The sequence below is a fragment of the Trichosurus vulpecula genome, chromosome 6 (genome assembly GCF_011100635.1).
Source record: "Trichosurus vulpecula isolate mTriVul1 chromosome 6, mTriVul1.pri, whole genome shotgun sequence".
In the NCBI taxonomy this organism is placed as follows: Eukaryota; Metazoa; Chordata; class Mammalia; order Diprotodontia; family Phalangeridae; genus Trichosurus; species Trichosurus vulpecula.
In genome coordinates, this window is record NC_050578.1 from 62,684,210 (window position 1) to 62,711,718 (window position 27,509).

Genomic DNA, 27,509 nt, shown 5'->3' on the forward strand with positions numbered 1-27,509 from the left:
AACCCTCTTCCAATGAGTAAATCCCCAAGCAAACCCTCTCCTCCTGTAGTTCTGAGAGTTCTAGCTTAACAGCTACCCTTTTTCAAGACTGAGGGTTTCACACCTCTCGGGCACTTCACACCTTTCTGGGGCTTCACACTTCTCATGATCTAATTAGCTAAAGGGTGTGGCCCTTCCTACAAACAAAGGCAAGACTCAATCAAAGGCACCTGATTGCCTTAGTGCTGAGAAGCACTCCAAAAGAAAAACCAGTAAAAAGTCCCTCTTTGCTTGCCCTTACAGTAAGCAGACCCTACTCATCAGATTTTGGTGACCAGGCTTTACTCCTTTCCTCCTTCTCACTCAAGATATTAGCTAACTGCCCTAAAGGTAATACATAAATGGCTACAATGAATTGTCCATGTCCATATTCTAAAGCTATTTTGTCAAAAGTCAAACTGCCTGTTGCCAACGTTGGCATAAAGCAAGTTTCCATTGGTCTACTATCTTGTGTATGCCGTGGACACCAAGATTTCTTTAAAAGATTCTAGAATCTTGCTAAACTTTGTGTTTTAATCTTAAAGTTACTGACATTGAATTCAAACATCATAGTGTCTTTTATTTCTATAAAAGTTCTTCTGAATGAACTTGTGACTGTTTAGGAGGCTTCCTTCAGTCAAATCCTCAACCAAAGCACAATGATGCTTACATGTCTCTACTATTTCTCAATTTTCTGAGACCCCAAAGCATAAATTAAAAGATAATACGATCACTGGATCATAGATTTAGGTATGGAAGTGACCTTAGATACCATGTAGTCAAGCCTCTCCTTTTATAGATGAGGAAACTGAAGCATGCTGAGGTTAAATGACTTACCCAAGGTCAAAGAGCTAGTAGGTAACAAAGTCAAGATTCAAACCTAGGCTCTATAATTCCAAATTCAGTACTTTCCAATGCCCCATGCTGCCTCTCATCAAAATACATAAGTGGCTCAAGGTCCATATCAACAAGTATGAGGTAAAGCCTGGTAGCATTATACACATGCATGATAATTGCTACATGTTGACTCCCACTGAGATTTCTGCTCAGGACTCAAGGTCCTTAGTATATTCAGTAAAGAATCTCCCTGCAATTGGTAAAATGTGTTGCTAGACTGTTTGATTCCTATCCATACTGACTTCCTTCAATTTTCTCTCAAAGTCTCTAACTTGGTTAGATTGATTCCTTGCAAGGAATTAATATGTGGAGAACCACTTTTCCAGCAATACTTTAGCAACTACAGAAGCTTTCTGCTTCCTAGTTAAGCATGCCTCTTGGTCTTGGAAACTTTTGTTTTGTTTTGTTTCTTTTTTGTTTTTTGTTTTAGCCACTGAGGAACACTTGTATCCCTTTGGCTTAGTGCTTACTTTTTTGCTATGAATCTATGTAACCTATACATACTTGACATAAGCTTTTTAAAATTGACAATTCGAATGCAACAGTTTCAAACAAGCAGTTCTTATAGCCAATCCAAGACTTCCATTAGTCTTTCTTCATGTTCTTCCAGGATTTTTTCTAAGACAGTGAGGTAAGCCAGGTACAACAAGATTTCCATGTAATTAATATCTCCAACCACCTTCACCATAAGTCATTGAAAAGAAGCAGCTGTTTCCATGAGGCCTTGGGGCATGTGCTTAAATTGGTAAAATCCAGTTGGTCAGGTGAAAGCTGTTTTTCTACTCTCCTCTCCCATAAGGATCTGATTGTATCTATTCCGCAAGTTTAATATTGAAAAACACTAACTGTCTAGCACACAGTCCAGAGCATCAAGAATTCTTGGCGTGGTATACTGGTCCACTTTCATTATTTTATTCAAAATCTGTTTGTGCATACACATTTATATTTTTCCAGTATAAATAAGCATATAGATTATAAGACTCTAGGGTGATACCACTGATGAGCAATTCTTTTGGATGGCTCCCAAGGTCTCTACCACAGGCAGGAAAAATCTTCTTTGGTCACTCAGGACAAGGTGGGTTTTGTGGGGTAACAAATCTTTTATACTTAGATTCCCCACTGCATGACTACAAATAGGTCCAGATTAGTATAAATAATGCAATCCGTTATTGGTCACATTTACTCAGATTCAGATTATTTGAAGTTATAATTATGTAAAATATGGTCATTGGTATCAGATGCCCAATGGAAATATACAGTGTTAATTTGAATAATGTGACACCTTCACAAGACTTAATTATTTAAACTAATCAGGATCTATCTAGCTATATGTTTCCATTTTCCTTAAATATGCTTTTCCCATTTTTGCTTTTTCCCCACACGTCAAACTTCTAGTATGATGCTTGCTTATCCTTCTTGGTGAGGTTGCTAGTTTTCCATTCAGCTTATCCGTATCTAAATATAAAAATGATTGGGAAATCTTACCTGGCATTGTGAAAGAAAAGCAGGGTGTGCTTCGTTTATACTTGATGTGTCCCCTTCTACATTTCCAAACTGACTTTTAATGTCATAACTCCCAGGCCCTGGTACTCCCTGAAACATATAATGAAAAAAATACATTTCTTCATGAGTAGTTAGGGGAATAGTTAATCTTATTTGAACCAAGTTAATGAGATTTAAAAGAAAATCATAGGATTTTCTTTTGTAAATAAATATTTATAATTTAATTTAATAAATATTTTATAAATAAAATCACAGGAATAACTTATTAAAAAGGAAAACCAAAAGAAACTGCTTAGCAGACACCAAAAGCCAAGGACACTCTTCAGATGAAGCTTCTGGTCTTCCAGAAACATACCCCTTGTGACTCTGCTGCCCCCTACTGACAAAGCTCAGAAAAAATTCTCAAGATGTTAAGGTTGAGATAAAATTTAATAATAATTTATTTAAAAATTGAAACTATCACAATTTTAGTTTATAATTTTTTCTTTCTAAAAGATGTTTTTACTTTCTTTTAAAATTTCAGTTAAGTAGTAGCAGTTTTTAAAATTCCATAATAAAACTTAGGCAGTATTTCTTTTCTGACTATGCTCCTTAGGGGCGCTAGGTGGCTCAGTGAGTAGAGCAGTGGCCCTTTAGTCAGGAGGACCTGAGTTCAAATGTGACCTCAAACACTTAACACACTTCCTAGCTGTGTTACCTTCGGCAAATCGCTTAACCTATTGCCCTGCCTTCCCCCCTCAAAAGAAATAACCTAACTATGCTCCTTAGATAATTTAAGGTGTTAAGCTTAACTTGGCACATTATAACGGATGAAAATTGTGATGAAATACTTTTATGCTGTAACAAATGACAACAGGGATGGTTTCAGAAAAACCAGGGAAAACTTAAATAAAGTGATGCAAAGAGAAGCAAGCAGAATGAGGAAAACACTTTACAGAGTAACAGCAGTATTGTAACAAGGATCTACTACAAAAGACTTAGATACTCTGATTAATAAAATGATCGAAGACAACTCCAAAGGACTCTTGATTAAAAAATGTTATCCATAGCCAGGGAAAAAACCAATGAATTGTGCATACTTTTTTATTTCTGTATTTTTCTTGCTTTTTTGCAGCATGGCTAATATAGAAATATGTTTTGCACAACTTCACATATATAATTGATATAATATTGCTTTCCTTCTCAGTGGATCATGGAGGAATAGAAGAGAGGGAATTTGGAATTCAAAATTTCAAAAAATAAATGTTAATAAATGAAGCTTTAACAAAAAGAAAAAAATTAATAATTAAATTAAAATTTAATAATTAAAACTGCCTAAACTACCTCAGGACAGAGATTCTCCTTATTAGAAGTTTTCCAAGAAAAGGATGGATGACCACATGTCAAATACATTATAATAAAGATTCTTTTTAGGGTATGAATTCTATTAGATGGCTATTAAAATCACTTCCAACTCTAAAATTCTGTGACTCTGTAAATCAAAACTACAAGTAACCCAAAGGACAATTACCAATATTGGCTTGCACAAAAGAAGTGGCATAAAATACATCATTAAAGCTATGTATAACCAGAAAAAGAGGGGAGATGGTCATATAGCAAAAGCAAATGGAAATGGGAATCAGGAAGCTTCTAGTTAAGATGGCTTCTAAGGTGTAGTGCAGCCCAACTCTTACTTTACTCCAGCAATAATCAAAAGAGCACCAAATAGGATGATGTGAGAAATGGTGGGAGGAGTTTTGTTTCCACAGGATAGTGATAGCAGATCGTAAGTCAGATGACTGGTTCTAATTAGAGCTGTGATCTAGCAGAGACCAAGCTTCTGATCAGGTGAAAGGTTAGAAGCTTGTGTAAATGCTTGAGAAGGGCGGTTTGAGGGGCGCATAACATAGGCAGTCAGGGGGTTGCATATGGCCAATGAAGAGCCAGGCTGGAGATTCAAATTGGAAGTCAATAAAAGGACTGGAGTTTGTCTGAGTCCTTGTACTATTCTCCTGTACTCCTTTCAGGAGATGTACCCATTCATTTGGAACGAATAAATGTAATGGAGACAGTAAACCCCTGCAGTGCCCTGATCAAGAGAGTTTCAGGGATCAAAAAAGTGGAAGCCTAATCAAAGAAGCAGAGGCAGGGAGATAGCAACCACCTGGTGTATTTATCAGGGACAGCCAAGAACAAAGCTTTGATGTGGGTCACTGAAGCCTGACTGCATTCTGAGTGTAGACACACAAAAGAAAATGGAAGACAGTCCCAAGAATCCAAGAAAGTGAGGTCAATATCAAACAGAGCTTAACTACTCCACCCAAAAGGATGGAAGGAGCCTGAGCCTGGTCCTAACACAAAATCCCAAATCAAAAAATTTGACTAGGGATATAAGTAAACAGAAGATGCTGGACACTATGAAGTGTTTAATTATTGATCAAGATTTGTTCAAGAAGATTGCCTAGGATACAAACTGACCTGGAAAACAAAATAAGGCGAGATCATCTAAAAATCATTATATTTCCTGAAAATCATGACCAGAGGACAAGACAAAGTACCATATTTCAAGAAATCATCAATGAAAACTGCCCAGAAAAAATAGAGCCTGTCAGTAAAACGAAAATAGAAAGAATTCACTGGTCACAACCTAAAAGAAACCCCAAAATGAAAACTCCCAGGAATGTCACAGTCAAAACCTAGAGACTCTAGGTCAAAGAAAAAATATTACAAAAAAAAACACAAAAAAAGCTCAAGCATCAAGCAACTGGTCAAAATCACAGATTTGGCAGCTGCCATCAGACAATCTTGGAATTCAATATTCTAAAAAGGAGAAGATGAAGGCTTACAATATGAAAAATTGAGAATATTTCTATGGAGAAAAATGTGGATCTTTAGTATACTAGAGGACTTGAAATTTCAAACATTCCTCATGAAATCACCAGAGCTGAGTATAAGCTTTAAAATGTGAACATGGAAGTCAAGAGAAAATTAGAAAAGGTAAATATGATAGACATCTGGGGATTGGTGAATGGGAATAGAAAGAAGTATGCTCAGCTGTGCATGGGAACTTTACAAAAATAGACACTGTACCAGGGCATTAAAAATCTCACAAACAAATGCAGAAAAAATATATCAAACATATCTTTTACTGACCACAATACACAAATATATACATACATATTTAATATAGTGCCTTTGAAGAAAGAATTTAAAAATCAGTTAGTGACTAAATAATTTAATACTAAAGAACTGGGGTATCAAAAACAAGTCATAGAAAAAAATATATTTTTTCATCAAAAAATGACACAATAAGAAAAACATATAAAAAACCTTTTGGGATGCAGCCAAAGGAAGTCCACAGAGGAAAATTTATATCTCTATCTATTCAAGGGGGGAAAAAACAGATACATAAATTAAGCATGAAACTTTAAAAAAAAAGAAATAAATTTAAAAATTAAACACAATGAAGAGTCAAAGGAAGTACTTTCAAAACTGAAAGCAAAAAAAACCCATTGAACTGATAAATAAAACTAGGAACTTTTTTTTAAAGCCTTAGCTAGTCTGATTTTTAAAGGGAAAGGGAAAGCAAATAAGGAGTATCAAAAAGAGAAGAGAAAATTCACAATTGAAAGTCAAAAATTGGTAACTTTCAGAAACTTTATTGCTGAATCATATTTCAATAAAACTGCTGACAGATGAAATGAATGCTTACAAAAATATAAAATACAGAGATTAACAGAATAAGATAATTTAAATTCAATTTCAGAAAGTAGGGATTGAACCTACTATAAATGAACTCTCAATAAAAAAAAAAGCTGAAGACAAGCAAATTTATTAAACATTCAAAATTCTACCTATCAACTTTCAAAAGTATCAAAATCTTCCCATCCTTAAACAACAAACAACTTCACTAGATTCTACTACATTCTCAAACTATCGTCAGATATTTCTTTTCACTTTATTACCCAAACTCCTTGAAAAAGTTGTCCAAACTTGCTGCCTCCACTTCCTTTCCTCTCACTCCCTCCTGAGTCCTATATACTATCTTCTGCCCTCATTATAAAATTAAATCTGTCATCTCCAAAGTTATCAGTGATCTTTTATTTGTCAAAATTATGGTCTTCTCAGTTCTTTTTCTTCCTGACGTACCTATCCAAACCCAAAGAGTATCTAGCTAAACTCAAAAAGCAACAATATTTTATGGGAAAAAGGCTAAGGACCTTACTTACCTTGGTTACTATACTAATTAGACTTCTCAAATATTTCAAATCAGTTTTTATTTAAAATGTTTTATTGCTCTCCTGGTTCTATTTATTTCACCCCTGTACTAGTTAGGCAAGTCTTCCTAGGTTTCTCCAATGCTATCATTTGCATAATTTCTTACAGCATGAACTATATGGACACATCATTTTGTGATTATTATCTCAACATAATTGTACTTCTCCAACTGGATCAATGATGACATATTTTGGTCTATAAAACTTAATGTTTACTTCCTTTTCCAGTACTAATGAAAATTATTCTATTCTAATTTCCAAAAACATACAGTATTAAACAACCTTGGTTTTTAATACTATTTAATAAGACTAATAGTAATATTTAATAAGACTCCCCAGAACAAATTTATATATTATTTTAGATGAGTATGTCACAAAAAATTCTTCAATGTGATTCTTATCTCAGCTATAAATTATTATAATGCTTAAGACCATCTGTTTAAAAAAAAAAGAAAATTTTGCTCTTCTCATTCAACATAAAATGTATTTAATGAAGGGGATCCAGATGTAGGCAGTACTCTTAGCAACAAATTACTAATGGTTGACTGGCTATAGTCTAATGAACATCCTTAATTTTTCAGTATAGAAAAGATTTTATTTCTAACATGCTCATTTACATAATTATAAAATAAAATTTAATCTGTTTGGAAAGCATAATACATTGTAAGTTTTTAGTCACCAAAGCAAATTTACTTTGTATATATCAAAAAGATTAAATCTTTGCAGCATTAAATCAAATAACAATTGTAAGGAAAGCTATATAAACACAAACCAAATGGAAAAGTAATTAAGGACCAATCAATAACCATGTTGTAAAATGATACTGGGTCTCATATGTTGCACTTACATTATAGGCAATTCGAACAGAAAATTAAACAATAAGTGACACAAAGCACCCATTAATGTAACACCAGTTGTCCTGCCATATGTTAACCAGAGAACTGGAAATAAAAAAATATTTTTAATTGTAAATCTAAAGACTTAAGCCAAGATAAACAACACCTAAATATGTAAATATTTAAATAGCAATATCTAAATAGGAGCTAGTAGAACTTTAAAGTTTGCAAAGCACTTGACATATATTACCTCATTGAATCTTCCCAACAATCCTGTAAAGTTATATTGTGTGTCTGTGTGTGAGTGTGTGTGTGTGTGTGTATTATATATGAGGAAACTGAAGCTGAGAGAAGCTAGGCAATTTGGTCAGGATCACATAGCTAGTGTCAAGTAAATATCTTTTTTAAAAACTGATTTTCAGTGGTTAAATAGAACTGCGATGCTAGCTCATTTTCTGGCAACTAATACCCAAGGGAAGAGAAGTAATGGGGACTCAAGCCAATAGTATTAGAAGAGAGATACCTTCAAACCTCTCAGGATTCGTACCTTGAGAATGATATATAGCAGTCCTCACATTGGGAGAGTGAGACCAGAACACACTGGATACATGACTGGTTTTAGTTAAATAAATTACATCTACTAACAATGCTGTTCTCTTTTAATCTTGGGCTGCTCAACCGACCATATGGAACTGTGAATCAGCATTGCTATGAAGAAGAGAGACTCATCCCAAGAATCCATTACCACTAATGTTGTGGTATTGGGGTTGCTGGGATTGTTTTATGGAGACTTTTGGAAAGAAGATGCCAGAAATGAAGTAAGCTGGGTCAAGAGCTGTTGTCCAGGATTCATTCTCCATCACAGCATCATGTGGACTTTTTTCAGTTGAGCATTTAAGGGAGCCTCTGAATTTCATGCTCATCTTGTCTTCTCTGCAAACATCTCATCCTACTTACACGTAGGGAATCTGTTCCCTTATTATATTTAAAATAGTACAGCTTTTGGAGTAATTACTGTCAGAAGACTGGCTTAATCTTTTGTTTCAACAAAATCCAGCTAGCAGCTGTTGTGGGGGTGAAAGACCAACACAAGCCCAACAACAAGAACCTACCAGCACGCTGCAAAAGCACAGGGTTTTTTGATCTGCTTTAGTAAGGAAAGCAATGATAAGGGGATGACAACTGTAGTTTGTCAGCGGAGGGAAGGGTAGATTTTTTCTTTTATTATCTTTATGTATATAAGGCTAACCCAACAAAGACAAAGGCCTACACCAAAGCTGTGGCATTGTCTGAGGAGAAAAGGAACTTTCTTTATACACGAGATATTGCAAAGGTAGAAAGGACAGTATTTAATAACTGAGTAAATATGGGGGACAGGAGTGAAGAGTGAATTAGTGAAGGAAGACAACTAGACCGTGAGCCCATGAGACTGAGAGGATGGTGACACCCTCATAGTGGTAGCCTCATATTGAGGACATGTTGAGTTAAGGATGTCTTATGGGACATCCAATTTGAGATCTCTAAAAGCCAATTTTAGATGAGAAACTGGAGGTTGAAAGAGATGTTAAAGCTAGAAAAGCAGATGTGAGAATCATCTGCATGGATATAATTGAAACTATGAGAGCTGATGATATCACTAAGTGAAATAGGATAAACTGAGGAAGAAGAGAGCCCAGAACAGAGTCCTGGGGTACACTCATGGTTAGCAGAAATGATGTGGATGAATATGCATCAAAAAAGGCGGAGGAGTGGTCAGACAGGAAGGAGGAGAACCAAGAGAAAGCAATGACATGACAACCTAGAAAAAAGAGATATCAAGAAGACAGTGATCAACAGTGTCAGAGGCTGCTGGGGGGAAAACGGACATTATATTTGGCAATTAATACATTGTTAGTAACTTTGAAGAAAAAAGTTTCAGTTGAATGAGAAAATCAAAAGCCAAACTGCAAATATTTAAGAGAGTGAGAGAAAAAGATAAAAATACCAATTGTAGATGGACTTTTAAAGAAGTTTAGCCATGAAAGAGAGAAGAGATACAGGATGATAGCTAGTGGGAGTGGATAATTTAAGATAACTATTTGGTCTTTTGTTAGTTCTGTTTTATGTTAGTTTTGTATTTTTGAAAATATTCTTCTATTTCTTCTGTGTTCAGTTTTGCTAGTATATACAACATGCTAGCTATACAGTAGCTATACAGTAGATTCTGATAATTCTTATTTCACCTTGATCGTTTCCTATTTTGTTGACTTCATTTTTTGACTTTTTAATCAGCACAAGTTGTTATGCGAATTCTCATTGTCATACTAATTAACTCAGCTTTGGAAACAATTGCTCAGTTCCCATAAAGCACTAAACACCTCCCAGAGCTTCCCTTTCATAGAGGGCTAGAATCTGAACTTTCCAGCTAACTCTCCACTTTACACCAGCACCTCTGCCTGGTTTGGACATCAGAGGCCATGATGCCCCCATATCAGGTATCTGTCAGCCCCATTAAGCCTTGGTTTCTAGCTTCCTTTTGTGTGTTGTTTTCTCCTTGGAGATTGTAAGCTCCTTGAAAGCAGAGACTGTTTTTTTTCTTATTTGTATCCACCAGTGCTTAGCACAGTGCCTGGAATATAGTAGATGTTTAATAAATGTTTACTGAATTGAATTGGAAATCAGATTGGCTAAAAATGTATTGATTTTGTTAGTCTTTTCAAAAAAACTACTTTTCAGTTTTGTATATCGTTTCTATAAATTTTGGCTTCCATTTTCATTAACATATAACTGTATAATAGGTTTTGATCATTCTTTTAATTTTGTCTGGTGTATCAGGAGGGCAGAGTTTATAATCTCAAAGAAGATCATAAACATGTCTGAAAGGTTCGGAACCGCCGGATATAAGAAACTCTCAAAGTAGAAGGCAGAAGAATCAAAACATTTATTTAGGCTCCACAGTAACCAACCCATGAACCAGAAGCCCCATTTTGATATGTTGATCAAAATCTTCCAGGCCCAATAAGTACGCCTTGCAAGAGTAACCAGGAGGCTACAGAGAAGCATGATTGCGTAAAGCAAAATCATGCTTCCCCCTCGATGGTAATAAGATTACCCACTGGCCTGAAGTCTTTGTTCAGCTTCCTCCCGTAGATCAGCTCTGCTACTGGCAGCTCCTGCTTCAGCTGTGGCTGAACTTGTGGCTGTAACTGACGTAACTGTCGTAACTGCCTCTGTAACTGCCTCTGGCTCCAACTGTCGCTGTAACTGTCGCTGTAATGGCCTGAAGTCTTTGTTCAGCTTTCTCCCGTAGGTTAGCTCTGCTACTGGCAGCTCCTGCTTCAGCTGTGGCTGTAACTGACGTAACTGTCGTAACTGCCTCTGTAACTGTCGTTGTAACTGTCGCTGGCTCCAACCGGAAAAGGAAGAGAGAGAGGATCTTCAAGCTGTCCTCTCCCCTCTTATAGGGTTTTTGACATCATCAAGCTCCGCCCAAATGACCAGGGCCGATTGGTTCCTGAGTTGGCCCCTCCCCCTAGCATAGACATTAACACCTCCCCTCAGCCAGCCCCATGACTCATCACACAGGAAGTTGTCTGGTCCTGCCCCGGAAGAGCAAGCCCCAGCGTCCAGGGAAGCTCAATGAGGTAAGCTGAGTCATCCAAAGAAAACAAAGGCCATTCTGGTTACACTCCACCCCTTGTTATAGGATACATAATCTAATCAGCCATGTATCCTAGAACATACATTGTGATCCAATTACAAAGGAAACTAAAACATATCATTCATTATAAAGCAAAACATATCATTTGGTGACATTCCTAAATATTGGTTTACGATTCAAATGTGATCCACCCCTAGGTCCCAGCAAGATAATCTCTTCAATCAATCATCCCCAAAATAATTATTAATAATTCAAATGTCCACCCCTAAATCCTTGTATCCATTACATAGGATCAATAATATCATAACAATAAAACAACACAGCAAGGATAACACAAAATAAGTAAACAGAACACTATCATCATTTCCACCCCCCCCCCCTTGAACGATTGGGGCTCAAAATCTTGGGGTGAGGGGTGAAGGTCTCATTTTCCATAGCTTCTTCATGCTGAAATTGGATGTAGAGATGGCCCTGCCCCCAAAAAGTCCCATTCCAGAGGTCATTTCTTTAACGAGCTAGCAGGAATTCCAAGAATGCTACATGCTTAGGCAGTCACCGGAAAGTGCAGGGTGCTTAAGCCTGAAGGAAACAAAACTAGCAACAAGGTTAGCCAAAACAAAGGACAAAAAGAATAGACAAGTACGGACTATAATTCTTCAAATAAAATCATCTCAAGTTTGGTTGAGATTTCAGTTATGCAAAGATCCAACATCAGAGCCAAACTCAGGTGGGAAATGTTTCTTTTCAAAAGGAACATAATGAGGAAGCCAAGAGGATCCCACCCTAGATAGAGACTAAGATTGTCCTCCCAGCCTTTCCCCAAATGTACAAGTTTTCATCCGTTAATCACACAAGGTCACCTTCAGTCTGAGTGGCTTGTGGGCTTGCAGGAGCAGTTCTTATTTCCCTATTTCTCGTGTTATCAAGTCCTCTATACATTCTGTATAATTCATTGGTTGGAATTCCATCTATCATTTCAAAACCTACTCCTGCTCTCAATAAAGCAGTAAACATTTCTTTCCTTGTTACTCTCCTTTGGCGCCAAGTTTGCTGGTTATTCACTCTTCTCTCTCGAGGAGATCTATCCCTTCCCCAGTCACCTAAGTCATGTAACTGTAAAATCTTATTTATCACTATTGTAAGACGGCTCCCTACTTCTCCAAGTAATAAATTCAAAATTAGTTGTTTATAAGCAGGGGGAGCTGTCCTAATTATTAAATTCCTATGAGGCAGTTCCATTGAATCATTGTAATATTTGTCTGCAGTTCCTGTCATAATGGCAGTCTTCATTACCTCCTCCTTTAGTCTCATGATACAATCTCTAAGTGAATACCAGGGTCTGTGCTCAGTGGGCCACATAGAATCAGTAGCATATCTCTTATTGCATCCCACAGCGGCTAATGCCAACAGAGTAGTCCTGCTATCACCATCTCCTTGCTGATGATGTTCCCTAAAAGCTTGTTGAACTAGAGGATCATGGCTGATACCTATGAATCTCATGCAGTCTGTCCCATCTACTGATATTCCACCGGCCCCTTGATCACTGAGTCTTACCATCCAAGATATCAATGGTTCTCCTATTCTTTGGCTGAATCTACTCAAAATATCTGTGACCTCTTGCGGTGAGAAATCTTCCTGAATTTCCCTTGTAACTGAATCTTCACCTCGGGTTTCTGTCTTCCTCCTTTGTATGGGTCGAGCCCTTGTCTGATCATTTAACCATCTCCTATTCTCTGTGTGAGGCACATCCTGAACCCCAGTAGTGTTTTGTGCCTCAACCCCTAACATTGTCTCATTCTCTCCCCACTCACTTCCTCTGCCACCATGGCTAGGACGAAGCAGGCAGTCAGGCTCTTTCTGGGCTGGGTTGAAATGCACTCTGGGCTTTTTTGGTCTCCTGTTGCTCTTAGCCACATTAATAGAAAAGTTCTCATTTGAGTCAGTTTGGTCTTCTGCTATCTGAGATTCCCCTTCTTCCTGTGGGGTAGGAGTGCCCCCATGTCTTTCACTTAATCTCAATCTTTCGTATACTAGCCGGTAGGCTGATAACACTATCCAGCTTTGCCTAGATAGTGATGCCCCTGACTGAATCCCAACTTCTCGTAAACACTTTTCCAAATCCCTAGGATCTCCTCTCCGTAGCCTTGGTTCCCAGTTTTCACAGGGTCCAGCTTTTTTAGCCAATTCTTTTGCTAGGGAGGAATAAAATGGATCCTCCCATCCTGGGATATTCATCTCTTCCTCTGGAATTGTTCTGCTTCTAAATAGAGATCTTATACCTAGCGATCCTGTTCGTGACGCCAAATGTATCAGGAGGGCAGAGTTTATAATCTCAAAGAGGATCATAAACATGTCTGAAATGTTCGGAACCGCCGGATATAAGAAACTCTCAAAGTAGAAGGCAGAAGAATCAAAACATTTATTTAGGCTCCACAGTAACCAACCCATGAACCAGCAGCCCCATTTTGATATGTTGATCATAATCTTCCAGGCCCAATAAGTACGCCTTGCAAGAGTAACCAGGAGGCTACAGAGAAGCATGATTGCGTAAAGCAAAATCATGCTTCCCCCTCGATGGTAATAAGATTACCCACTGGCCTGAAGTCTTTGTTCAGCTTCCTCCCGTAGATCAGCTCTGCTACTGGCAGCTCCTGCCTCAGCTGTGTCTGTGGCTGAAACTGACGTAACTGTCGTAACTGCCTCTGTAACTGCCTCTGGCTCCAACTGTCGCTGTAACTGTCGCTGTAATGGCCTGAAGTCTTTGTTCAGCTTTCTCCCGTAGGTTAGCTCTGCTACTGGCAGCTCCTGCTTCAGCTGTGTCTGTCGCTGTGGCTGTAACTGACGTAACTGTCGTAACTGCCTCTGTAACTGTCGTTGTAACTGTCGCTGGCTCAAACCGGAAAAGGAAAGAGAAGATCTTCAAGCTGTCCTCTCCCCTCTTATAGGGTTTTTTTGACATCATCAAGCTCCGCCCGAATGACCAGGGCCGATTGGTTCCTGAGTTGGCTCCTCCCCCTAGCATAGACATTAACACCTTGATAGTGTTCTGTTTACTTATTTTGTGTTATCCTTGCTGTGTTGTTTTATTGTTATGATATTATTGATCCTATGTAATGGATACAAGGATTTAGGGGTGGACATTTGAATTATTAATAATTATTTTGGGGATGATTGATTGAAGAGATTATTTTGCTGGGATCTAGGGGTGGATCGCATTTGAATCGTTAACCAATGTTTGGGAATGTTACTGAATGATATGTTTTGCTTTATAATGAATGATATGTTTTAGTTTCCTTTGTAATTGGATCACAATGTATGTTCTAGGATACATGGCTGATTAGATTATGTATCCTATAACAAGGGGTGGAGTGTAGCCATAATGGCTTTTGTTTTCTTTGAATGGCTCAGCTTGCCTCATTGAGCCTCTGGACACTGTGGCTTGCTCTTCCGGGGCAGGAGGCCCGGGGAGCATGCCGGGAGGCAGACGGCTTCCTGTGTGGGGAGTCATGGGGCTGGCTGAGGGGAGGTGTTAATGTCTATGCTAGGGGGAGGAGCCAACTCAGGAACCAATCGGCCCTGGTCATTCGGGCGGAGCTTGATGATGTCAAAAAAACCCTATAAGAGGGGAGAGGACAGCTTGAAGATCTTCTCTTTCCTTTTCCGGTTTGAGCCAGCGACAGTTACAACGACAGTTACAGAGGCAGTTACGACAGTTACGTCAGTTACAGCCACAGCGACAGACACAGCTGAAGCAGGAGCTGCCAGTAGCAGAGCTAACCTACGGGAGAAAGCTGAACAAAGACTTCAGGCCATTACAGCGACAGTTACAGCGACAGTTGGAGCCAGAGGCAGTTACAGAGGCAGTTACGACAGTTACGTCAGTTTCAGCCACAGACACAGCTGAGGCAGGAGCTGCCAGTAGCAGAGCTGATCTACGGGAGGAAGCTGAACAAAGACTTCAGGCCAGTGGGTAATCTTATTACCATCGAGGGGGAAGCATGATTTTGCTTTACGCAATCATGCTTCTCTGTAGCCTCCTGGTTACTCTTGCAAGGCGTACTTATTGGGCCTGGAAGATTATGATCAACATATCAAAATGGGGCTGCTGGTTCATGGGTTGGTTACTGTGGAGCCTAAATAAATGTTTTGATTCTTCTGCCTTCTACTTTGAGAGTTTCTTATATCCGGCGGTTCCGAACATTTCAGACATGTTTATGATCCTCTTTGAGATTATAAACTCTGCCCTCCTGATACATCTGGTTTTATGGTGTTTTCAGATTGATCATTTCCTATTTTGTTGATTTCCTTTTCTGCCCTCTTCTTTTTAATCACATTGGCTTAAAGTTTATCAATTTTGTTAGTCTTTTCAAATAAGCAACTTTTAGTGTTGTATAATCGTGGTGCTGGAGAAATCAGTTATTGCTAAGGAGACCTCTGCCCCACAGCCCCTGAGAAAACCCCAGTTCACATAAGAAAGAATGGACTCAGATCTTTTGGCATTTAGCAAATGTCCCTGGGGCTCCGTGACTCCTCCAAGGAATGTCAATAGGTAAGATTATCCCACTTAACGATAACCTGTCAGAATCTTTGATCTGTCAGGACCTTTGTTCCTGTTTCCCCGGACCACTCAGTGACCTGGCCCGTAAATTTCAAGAGATAATTAACCACTGCACCCTGTTTTTTCTGTATAAATACGACCTCTTCACCCCAACTTCTGGCCGTTCTGATTTGGGCTGTTTATGCCCCTGAATGGACGCTGGCTAATAAATTCTCCATTCAAAACTTATACTCTGTGGCATGTCTCACTTGCTCTTAGTACAATATAATAATCATTCCTAGAAGTTCTTTTTGGGGCGTGGGGAGGGGAGGCTTCAGTTGAATACTCAAAATTTTGGTATGCTGCTTCATTATTATCAGTTACTTTCACATGATTATTTTTTCTGATTTGTACTTTAACCCACTCATCATCTAGGATTTCACTGTAAAATTTCTTTTTAGTTCTGTCTTTTGCATGTCCTCTCTGAAATGATTACTAATTTCATTTGTTATGGTCCATAAATGATGTTTACTATTTCTGACTTTTTATAATTCCTTGCAATATTTCTAATATATGATATATGCAATAATAACATATATGATCAATTTTTATAAAAGCCTTACATGGTACAGAGAAATGTGTATATTCTTTAGTTTTCCCATTTAGAGGACACTATAAGCTTTTACCTACAGGTTTTCTAGCAAAGTGTTGAATTTCATATTTTTTCTTTTGTTTATATTTTGGTTTAAAATTGTCCCAAACTTAGAGAGGAACACTGAAGTTTCCTGATATTATTGTATTATTTGGTTTTTTATTAACCATTTTTTTTATTTTAGACTTAAATATAAAAATCGGAAAAGGAGAAAAAAACATTGCCACAGACACAGGAGAACAAGAGGATTCAATATAAAACAATACATTTCCATTTCAAGAAAGCCTAGCTTTTCTTTGCTAACTTGTAGGTTTTCTTTTGTTCTCTGTTGTGCAATTTTTACTTTACTTTCCCCTCTCCCTCCTCTCACCCCACCCCAAAGAAGGCTACAAGAAGGCTACAAGCATCAGGTCCTTCTTACCATTATTATCTGAGGTCTGTCCCAGGGCTCAAACTTGGGCTCTCCTCCCCACTCCTAAACCATGGCTAGGGCCCCCAGCCACACTGTCCTGCAAATGATCTTGCCCCTTGTGGTCTCTCTGATGGCTGGAAACTACACCTGTCCTCTCTGCCCTGTAACTGAAAGCAAGGACTCTGCTCTCCTGCAAGTGCCCACAGCCAACAGGTTCCTTGCTCCTCTGCTACTGCACTCACCAGGTGTGTGCAAGATCCTTCTCCCCCTGAACATGTCTGCTCAACATAGCTGTGCTTGGCATCCCTTGACTGTAGAAGGTCCTTCAACTTTCTCCTACTCAGTCATCAGACCTTCCCCTTCTCCCTCCCCACCCCCACCCCCACACGCTGTCCATGAGATTGAAGTATCTAAAGCAGAGGCTGCTTCCCAACCCCAGGGTTTGTTGTTTGCTAATTCTGCAGTGTTGGCCTTGAGGTGTTTCCACTTCATTCAGGCCTAACCTCTGCCCCAGGGGGTCTGGTCTTTCCTGAAGTCTTCTCCAGTTGTTTTAGGAGAACAACTGCTTTACCATGACTTCTGTTTATTTCTGCTGTTCTACATTCCCTCTCAGATGATGTTCTGCCTTTTTTTGTGGAGAAAACTTGGAAAGCCAAAAATTGTCTGACCTACTCTGCTATCTTCCCAGAATGCTCTCCCTCTATTAACATTTATATCTTTTTGGAATTCATTTATTTTTTCCTTTATAAATTTAGAGGTTTTTGTTTATTGCCTATGTTCCTTTTCAACATAATGTTTCATTATTTATCTTTATGCTACGAATTTTAAGGTTTTGTTTAGTTTGATTGTGTGATACTTGAGTAGCCAACTATTGCTAGAAAAACCCTGCCCCCAGCCCCTAACTGCAAACCCCAGTCTGCATAAGAAAAAAACAGACTGAGTTCCTGCCGTTTGGCGAGTGTCCTGGGCCCCTAAGACTTTTCCAAGGAATGTAAGCTAATTACCAGCAAAAGCCTAACGATCTTCCTTTGTCTAACTCAGTGGGCTGAGAGACAACCCTATCTCGTCTCAACAAACCCAGCTGGAGCATTCCTCGGTCTGCCTATGGCCTTGAAGGATGAAAGCCTCAGCCCCAGATATTCTTTTGAATTATATGACTTCTGCCTTATATTGAGCCTTCCTTGTTGTGGGAGTTATGGCAAGATGGACACAGGGATCCTGTGTTGTAATTTCAGTTGACACTTTGTCAGCTATCTGATATGTTGTATTTACAATCTATTTAGGAGGTTCCTCTTATTGTATCATGGTCATAAAAAGTGAAGTAACACAGGCTTGCTGAGTCTGCAAAATGACAATTCAAGAGATAATTAACCACTGACTGTATTCTCTATATAAACTACCCTTTCGCTTCAAACGTGGCCATTGATTTGGGAAGACCCCAATGGCCACCGGCTAAATAAATTCTCCACTTAAAACTTATACTCTGTGGCGTGTCTCACTTGCTTCTGGTATAACAATTGCATGCCTGAAACTCTGTGGTAGTCTTTCGTATGCACATTCACCAGCCAATCAAAAAGGCTCCTTTTCCATACTAGTAATGAAAGAGTAATACCTGCTTATTCTCTGGAATCCCCAGTGGGAATTATATCAGGCAGAACACACAATGCATGCTCATGAGGACTAGTCTCTCATGGGCGAGTTCCTCATCGTATTTTGTTCCAAATTCCTGCCTTCCACATATAAGTGAGGCAAGCATTTAACTTTGAAAGTTTTGAGCAAATATGTACCTATAATTAATCAATCCACAAGCATTGTTAGATTTTTATTCTGTGCCAGGATAAGTGCTAGAAATACAAAGAGAATGCAAAAACAGATTCTGTCCTCAAAGAGCTTACATTCTAATATGTAAGAGACAGGGAACCTGGGAAAGGCCTCCTGAAGGAAGTGGCACTTGAGCTATATTCTCTAAACTACTTTTTGTTCATCTTTTGCTGCCATCTTTCATATTATAAAATGCAATCTGATAGAGTATTTGATTCATAATTAACTTTCTTTATGAATATTTATTTTACTTAGTTCAAATAAAGTTTATTTAGTATGAATAGCCTGTGTGCAAACCACTATGTAACTGTAGTTTAGGAATGGGTTTTGTTTGTTTTTCTTTTTTGAGAAAAACCAGCATAAAGCATTTTATTGCAATAATACAACTTGAAACTCATATGTGGTGGAGGGAGAGTGGGTGGTGGCAGTTTCTCTTACCAAATCACTACACAGGATAGCAAAAGGGGGCAGGGGGTGGGAGTGGGAGAGAAGGAAGGTGGGGGTGGAGGGAGGGGTATCAGCAGTAGGGGAGCTGAGCATCAAAAATAGGAGATGTTGAAGCTGTGATGACCAGCATCAGTTTTGTTTTTGTTTTTGTTTTTGTTTTTTTTGTAGAGAACACGCAAAGATTTCCTGTGACAATGACTGGGCTTTCATTGTGTTGAAAATTTCTACAAACAGCACCTTCAATTTAACAATCAATTCAAGTTCTTGGAATTTAGGTAGTTGTGGAGCTTTGATGGCTACTGGAGATTAAAAAAGTCCTCCAACTCCATTAGAAAACCACAAGATGCAAAAAAAAAAAAGTCAGGCATCAACAAAGTAGATTTATATTGACCCAAGTTGTCCTGTAGATAAGACACCAAGTGGCATGTCCAACACTGCATCGAAAATATCTGCTTTCAAAAGGCAGAGGTTAAGGGGGGAGGGGAAGGAGGGTTGGGTGGTTGAAGCAGCTTCTCCTTCCCCACCTTCATTTTGGACAGGGTGACTGATATGTTCCAAGGAAATCATTCAACATGGAGAATATGTCAGCCCTCAATAGCTCCTCAATCTGCTATGGCTTTACAGCAGCAGCAAAAAAATTTTTAGTACATAATAGATAAATTTCATCCAAAAAAATAAAAGGGACAAAGATTTTCTCTGTCCAAATAATTCCTATTCTAAGGTTAACCCATCTGTGTGCTGTTAATGCTTGATCATACACTTAATCTTAAATCTATACCCAAAAGATTTCAATTTAAATCTAGACCCCAAAACAAAAACAAAAAGATGAATGATTTGACAAGTTGAGGTTTACGGTGTATAGTTTAGAGACAACACATGTACAAGGAGGAAGAGTTGGAAGCAAAGCCAAGTGATAACACATTCAATCGGGGTATATGTCTATACAATGAATGTAGTGGAATTATCAGGGAAAAGCGCCATACAAATTCATGTGCATTCTTCTTCTTGAAGCTATTGGGTTCGAAATGTGTTTTAGAATCTTCTTAGGTAAGAGTTTGGATTTTTAAATAATGAGATTATCAGAGTTGGTTTGCCAATAGTGCAGAATTTGAGAAAAAAAAAACTTGAACGACAGTGAACAATCATCAAAGGAAGGTATGCAATATATAGGTTGCTAAGGAAATTGTTTTCCTACTTGAGATTATCACAAGATTTTAGAGTCTCTTGGGGAATGTTCCCCTATGTGCCCTGTGGGGTGTTTTTTACATATTGTTACGAATCTAGATAGAAAATAACAGAGAAGCACAAGAAGCTAACAGGCCTTTGTGGTTCCTGAGGTAGAATCTCAGAAAATGGTTTGGGCACTTCGAACCAGCAATAAGGTAATTAAGTTGCTCTGGAAATTGAAATGGGTCAGAGAAAGCAGAAGCCAAATATAATAATATAATCACCCAAAGCATAAGTAGGAGAAAGTAAAAGCCTTCTTAAGAGAGAAAAATGGGGGGAAATTGAGTTATAAAATGATAGATTTGGTAGGAGAAGGTTGCCTTACTTGCAACAAGATGGTTGTATTGCTTTAGATGTTTTTGACATTCTCCATATAAAGTAGCATTTATATATCAATGTTTGTACTACTGTCTTGATGAAAAGTTAATTTTTATATAAAAAGAAATATTTAAAGTAAATGCAGTACCATCTTCTGAGCTACTCCCCCAACTTCCATTTACATTCCAGATTGGGTCCTCAAAGAAGAGTTGCTATCTCAGGTTCTAAGGATAACCCTGAGGGATGTATTCCCAAAATTACAGCTTAAGAGTCCCTGCCATGTTCATCATTTACAATCAGTCAATAGACACAATTAACTCTTAGCAAAGGAACTTATTAGCATGGCATAGCAAAACACAGTAGCTACAAAACATTTTTCTCCATAAACCTGGGGTGCATTCTCCCACAAATACAAACATCATTTATGGAAAGAATGGGCACATACTTAGAGTACAGTGGTAGTAACAAACACCTGAAGGATATGTATAGACAAAGTGAATTCAGAACCCCCAGTACTGTAGGGCCTGGAAGACTTTTCTCTCTTCAGAGAGTCCTTCTGCAATTCCCCTTAAGTGCTAAGTTCTCTGTTAGTTGGTGGCTCAGCTGGATTCCCAATGTCTGTTCCTTTCCATGATTTCCAGGGCTAGGTCTCTCTTGAGTCTATAGATACCTCTCTTCTCTGCTGGCAAAGGTCCTATTTCTCAAAGCTTCTTCCTCCCTCGAGTGACAGGTTTCTGCATCCATTTCCATCTGCAGTGTGAATCTCTGTTCCCTGGACATTCTCAAACTGATGAATTCTTGAGTTGCTGGATCGAGGTGTTTCCTTCTGTGAAAATCCCTGCTAGACCCCATGGCAGGCAGGAGTGGGGATGAGGAGAGAGAAATTCCCTCCCTTCCCACTGTTAGGGTTCACTCCACAAGGCACTTCTGAGCCTGAACTTCCACTTTGAATTTTCCCCCAGGAATTACCTATTTAAAACCTTGCAAAGACATATCTTAATTCTGTCTGTCCAAAGATGTTGTTCTCTTTAATTCTATCCTCCCCCCAAAAAGGGGGGAGGGGAGTTTATACTTCACAAAGGTAATTACCAGGTTTGATGTCAATATTACAACTAGTTTAACACCCTGCTACCATATTAAAACTTCATCATCTGTGACTAAATTCTGCATGTTATCAACAGATTTGGAGGGGGAAATTATATCCCCTTTCTCCTTTATGGAAATATATACAAGATGCTTTTTAGAAAAAGAAATATTTACTGGTCTGTGCTGTTCCTGCATCTCTCAGTAATCCATGCCTAAGCAAAACCTCATAGGCTTATATCATAAAAATATACTACTTACAAGTAGCAAGCCTGTGAGGTATACAGCACAAATAGATTTTATAACTAAGGTTCTGAAGGATGCAGTAACTTCCATGATCAGACTGCTAATAAATTTGAGACAAGAATCAAGCTGAAGTCTCTACGCTCTGAAGTCCAGAGCTCTATCCAGAACTTCATCCTGGCTCTCGAACGTTGTGCGGGGAATACAAATGTGAAACAAAAAAATCACTGGACCTGAACCTTATGATGCAAAGTAAAACAGAATACCTGTCATAATGTATTTTTAATCATTTGATTCTACTTATTTCTCTCAATAGCACCAGAAAACCAGATAATCTACTTCCTTCACAAGGCCTAAATAAACTGTTAGGAAATGCAATCATGAGAAATACTGATTTCACTATTTGGCAATATTTTTTGAGAGTAGATCCTTCATTCCATCTGAAGGTATAGTACATGCAAAAAAGTCCCCTTATTTGTTTTAATAAAGTGAGTAAGGTCAATAAGATAATATCTGGTTTTTAATTAATTTCATTTCACTTATAAGGTTGCTAAAGACTTTGGAGTTAATCTTCAGTTTTTCAGATTTCCTATTTTTATTTTTTCTCCTGATTTGCATGTAAGGACTGGCCAATAAGGGTCCAATCATTAGGACATGTTGTAGCCTTCTTGGTGGATTATATACAGCAGGCACAGCTATTAATTGCCTAGTTCCAATCCAATATGTGGAACTTCAGAAGGCCTGCTCCCAGCCATACATGACTGAATACCAATCTCTTGGTCCTCATCCTTCCCAGTGGAAAGTGAGGCAGAATAGTTGAGAGCTTCTGGGTAAGAGGGAGAGCTGCCTTATCTCCTACTCAGCCATATGACTGAGTAGGCACATCTTGCCTCTTCCTTTTGCATTTGACCTTTCTAAATTTTAGGTGAGTGAATATATGAAAGAAAGAATGACAGAGGACAGGAGCTCCATTAGAGCCATCAAAAGTCAAACTAGCACTGATGTATGTAACAGCACCTAGACAATCAGTAGTGCCTGAGAAAAGAGGAAAAGTCTGCAGGCAGTCATTCAAAGATGGCAGAAACTTCAATGATCATAACTGCTTATGATGGAGAAAAATCCTGGCTATGAAATTCTTGAAAGGCACCAATTCTCAGAGCCCAACAGAGCTTGGGAAATTTGTGAAGATTATACAAAAAGAAAAAAGTACTTTCAGGGCCATTATTGGAAAGTATAGCTAGTCCACACTATCTCTGTACATGTGAATTATTACCATTGTAAAGCTGGAGCCCATTCTGCCCAGGTACTTTGTGCATACACCATCTTCCCTATTAATGCCAAGGGCACCACTATCCTCTAAGTCACACAGACTCACAACCTAGTTATTCTCAACTCCTTACTTACATGCACTCAATATAGAAAAATATGTTCATAAGTCTAGGCATTTTACCTTCGCATCATCTCTTCTGTATGTCTCCTCTCCTCTCCCCTCCCACAGCTGTCACTCTGGTACAGGCCCTCATCAGCTCCTACCTGGACTATTGTAATAGCCTACTGGTCTATCTCCTTATCTTGAATTTCTCCTCACTCCAAACCATCCTCCACTCAGGTGCCAAAGTTATCTCTGGAAAGTGTAGGTCTCATCACATCATACCCCCTCCCCTAATTTAATAAATACTAGTGGCTCCTATTACCTCCAATATCAGATATAATTTTTTTTTGGTTTGGCTTCTAAAGCCCTTCACAAACTGACCCCTCCCTACATTTCCAATCTTCTTATACTTTACCCCCTTCCACACATTCTATAATCTGGCAACACTGATTTTCTTGCTTCCATGTTGCCACCAGCAGCTGTGGTGCCAAAATTGCCAGAGATGGCCGAATGCCGCGGAGAGTAAAAAGAAAACACGGGCCAGGTGGAAGAGTAAAGAACAGCTCCATTTATTAAACTGAGGGATAGGGCTTATACACCCTTTTAGGCAAGCAGAATCAACAAATTCACATGCGAGGCATTTGCATAATGCATGACTTCCTCCTGCTTAGTTCCCCTTTGCATGACTTCCTCATGCTTTTGTTCCCCTTTTGCCATAAACAATATTGTGTTAATAGCCCACAGGTAGTGTTTAGCATGTGTGTACCATGGGGGTTTTGGAGAGAGCACGTATGTACCAAGAAGGCTTGAAGAGCCTTCATCCTGAGCAGCACGTGTATGCCAAGGTGGGGATGGAGAGCCCACATGCTGAGTTATCAGCCCAAGGTCAATAACAGGCCTCTGGCCTGTATCTTATCCCAGAATGGACTTTCTCAGAGCTGGCCCTCTACACCACATGACATTCCATCTTCCAAGTCCATGCTTTCTTTCTGCCTTTCCTCCACCTACAGGTCCTCAAGTTTTCCTCTTGAATGCTAAGGGAGTTGCTTCTTCTCATAGTCAGTGGGATTTGGGGAAAAAGTCCAGAGGAAGCACTATGTGCATTTGAGAGGCAGAATGGTGTAAAAACAGAAAGATGGCCTGGGAGGAAGATCTGAGCTCAAGTTCTCCCTCTGACAGAAAGTAGCTACGTAACTTAATCTTAGTGACCTAGAAAACTCTCAAAGTCTACAAATTGCAGAAAATGTGCCCAGTTACATTGTTTTAGAGCATGGCCTCCTCTGAGTATTCCCGTACCAGCAAAATCATGGGTCTAGCACATTTCTCTATCTTATTAATTTATATGTACTAGGTTGGGTAGTTATTTATTTCTCTTTAGATTTCAAATAAATTTGTCTATTTTTTCCCCTAAAAGTTCTCTCATTGTGGTTGGGAAAAGGGTTATATGTAAGTCCTGTCTGAAAGCTGAGTTCCATGTCTTAGATATACCCATCATTGATGAAACCTCTAAGGTTGGACTTGCCCACGAAGCCAAGCACTATAAAGAGAGGGCTAAGGGCAGAAATGAGATGAGAGAATGGAATGATAGCCATAGCTATATAGCAGTACTCTCAATAGAATTTGGCTAAAACCATATAAGTAATTATCTATACCAGAGGCTGTTTGTGAGGTCAATTCCACCATTCTATAATCTTTGAGCCAGCTGTAGTGAGATGTTAGCATTCTGTACCAGCATCACCCTTGGGATCTGGCAAGTACCAGATAGCTCCTAGATTAGCCCAGACCAGAACTGCAAAAGAATCAGTGGCTGAGAAAAGAGTAATATTAGCTGCACTGAGGTTTGCAAGATTCTGAATTGGGGCATTTTTGCTGACTCTCCAGCTGTGACAGAGACTAAACCTAGTCATCTTAGCTTCCTGGGTTCAGAGCGTAACTATATACTGCTTGGGGCTGTCTGAGTCTAAGAGAAAAAAACTATAAATAGATGTTCTGTTATGAATTGTTGTATTCATTGTATTTATTTTACATAAAGACTAAAAAAAATATGCATTTAAGCAGATTCGTTTCCTCATGTGGCTGACTCCACTGATCCAAGACCACATGACTAGGATTCCACAAAATACAGCAGATACAGAAAGCATTTTGGATCTCCCAGTAAGTGAGGCCTCAGAGATATTCTGCTAGGGAAAATACATACTACTCACATCCCTTAGGCCAACAAGACAAGTTCATTCCCTCAGGAAGAGGTTGAGCTGGAGAGGGGTCACCTCTTCTATTGCACTTCCCAAGCATTCCCTTGGGATTAAGGGCTATATAAAAGCAAAAGGAGAAGTACTTCCTAGACCCTGTTTCTTTTGGAGAAGAGGATCAGATCAGTGGTGAATAACACCATCAGACAGTTAAATGATTACCTTTGAATATGTTTATAAAAGGCGGGGTCACAAATGTTTAGTTAAGAAAACACAAGTGTAATCAAATCACACTTCAACATTCAAAATCCTAAATTCTGAATTTCACTCCAATAACCACAATCTCAGATGACTGTACCTTACCCACTCTATCAATTCCTACTGAACCTAATTTTTATCATCATAATGAACTCTAGACCTCTGAACTCTTAATTCATATTTTACTTAACACAGATACTCTCTAGTCAAACACTTCAACATACGCAACGGTCTATAATGCACAATTTTAATTTTGAAAAGTTGAGTTTTAACATATATTTAGAACAGTTACAGACTTATGCTTGATCAAGAAATGATTAGTAAGCCTTTGTTTAGAATACTAGATAGCATATTTGCTCTTTCTCCTACTTCCTATGTCATAGTAATAGCTGATTTCTACACAATTTATTACAAATCCTGGTCTGCAATTAGCTTTTATAGGCAATCATAAACACACATATATTTATATTTGATTGTAAATATGTATCTAAAAAAGGCATTGTGGTATAATGGACAGAGATCTGGTGTCAAAACTAGGCTTGCCTGGGTTCAAGGTTTGCCTCTGACACATTCTAGCTGTGTGACCCTGGTAAGTTATTTAGCCTCCCAGTGCCCTAGACAGATCTTTAAAACTCTAAGTTGTATAGAAGGTATTGACCTACACTGGTGGGGAGGAGTTTCTTCATCTGGGAGTTCCCCTATAACAAAAAAAATCACAGATCTGGTCCCTATTTCTATCCCCATCTTGTATTTAGTTAGGTAACCGAAATGTAGTTGCTTTCTAAACTCTGTTATATAGACACATCCTATTACTTTGCACAACTCTGTTTGCATGACCATCTGGTTGTCCAGAACAAAGAGGGGAACAATATTTCTTTTCCTATTGATAGAGATTACCAAATGCCCCAGACATAGACTTTATATACAATTAGCATAAAGGTGGTAATTTAGGTCTGGGTAGCTCTTTGGAAAGAGCCAAACCATGGCTGAAATAAGTACAAGTAATCTTAACTGGTGCAACTTTTCCTTCAAGAGGGTACATGGCTTTTGGTTCACAAAGCTGCTATATTTGCCAGTTAGTTAGATAAGCCTACTATGTGCCCAACTGCTAAAGATCCTGGGTAAATGAATGACTGTTCTATTCCCAGCATCTCCAGAAAATGATTCAATTCTTTCAGTAGGGGGCCAAATAATTCATTTCTCCAAACTTCAAAATAAGTTAGTTCCACAGACTGAAACAATAAACTTCTCACTACCAAGTCAATCAATAAAAATGTGCTATATGTTTACTAAGAGATCAGCTTTGGGTTTTTTGCTTGTTTTTTAGATTTCTGGTCATACTGTTGGTAGTGGAAAAGAAACCAGAGGATAAAGAAAGAGAAAAGGAGAAAATGATGAAGGGGGCCAGTTCCCTGAGAAGAAAAGGGATGAAGATTACAAATGGAAAAGTTGACCTTGGAAAAATCAAAAGGCAATTCCTTCTTCCAAATCTGTACAAGGAAGAAGAGAACCTTCACATCCTTTCTTCACTGATATTCTATTCTCAGTAATTCCCTCCATTTACTATCTCTCCACCTCCTGACTTCTGAGTTGCTAGAAGAAATCATAAAACCACGTTGAATGGACCCACCATAAATTGATGCCATTTGATCTGAATTGGTCCCTTGCTAATGCTTAGAAATTCTTTTATTCGACTTATATTGACTCTTTATGACATTCCTTACAGGAGCTGTTTCATATCTTTCCAATTTTCTTCAAAATCCACAATACCATCCCTATAACTCTCAAGTAGAAAAAATT

General features: G+C 38.6%; 1 protein-coding gene across 1 annotated transcript in view; it reads right to left on the minus strand.

Annotated features, from left to right (window-relative positions):
* Positions 1–27,509, minus strand: part of STPG2 (sperm tail PG-rich repeat containing 2) — a 655,681-nt gene that overhangs the window by 546,444 nt on the left and 81,728 nt on the right. Inside the window, exon 7 of the mRNA XM_036765397.1 lies at positions 2,401–2,508. Coding sequence (XP_036621292.1) covers positions 2,401–2,508 — 108 coding nt within the window. The remainder of the gene's footprint in view (positions 1–2,400; positions 2,509–27,509) is intronic.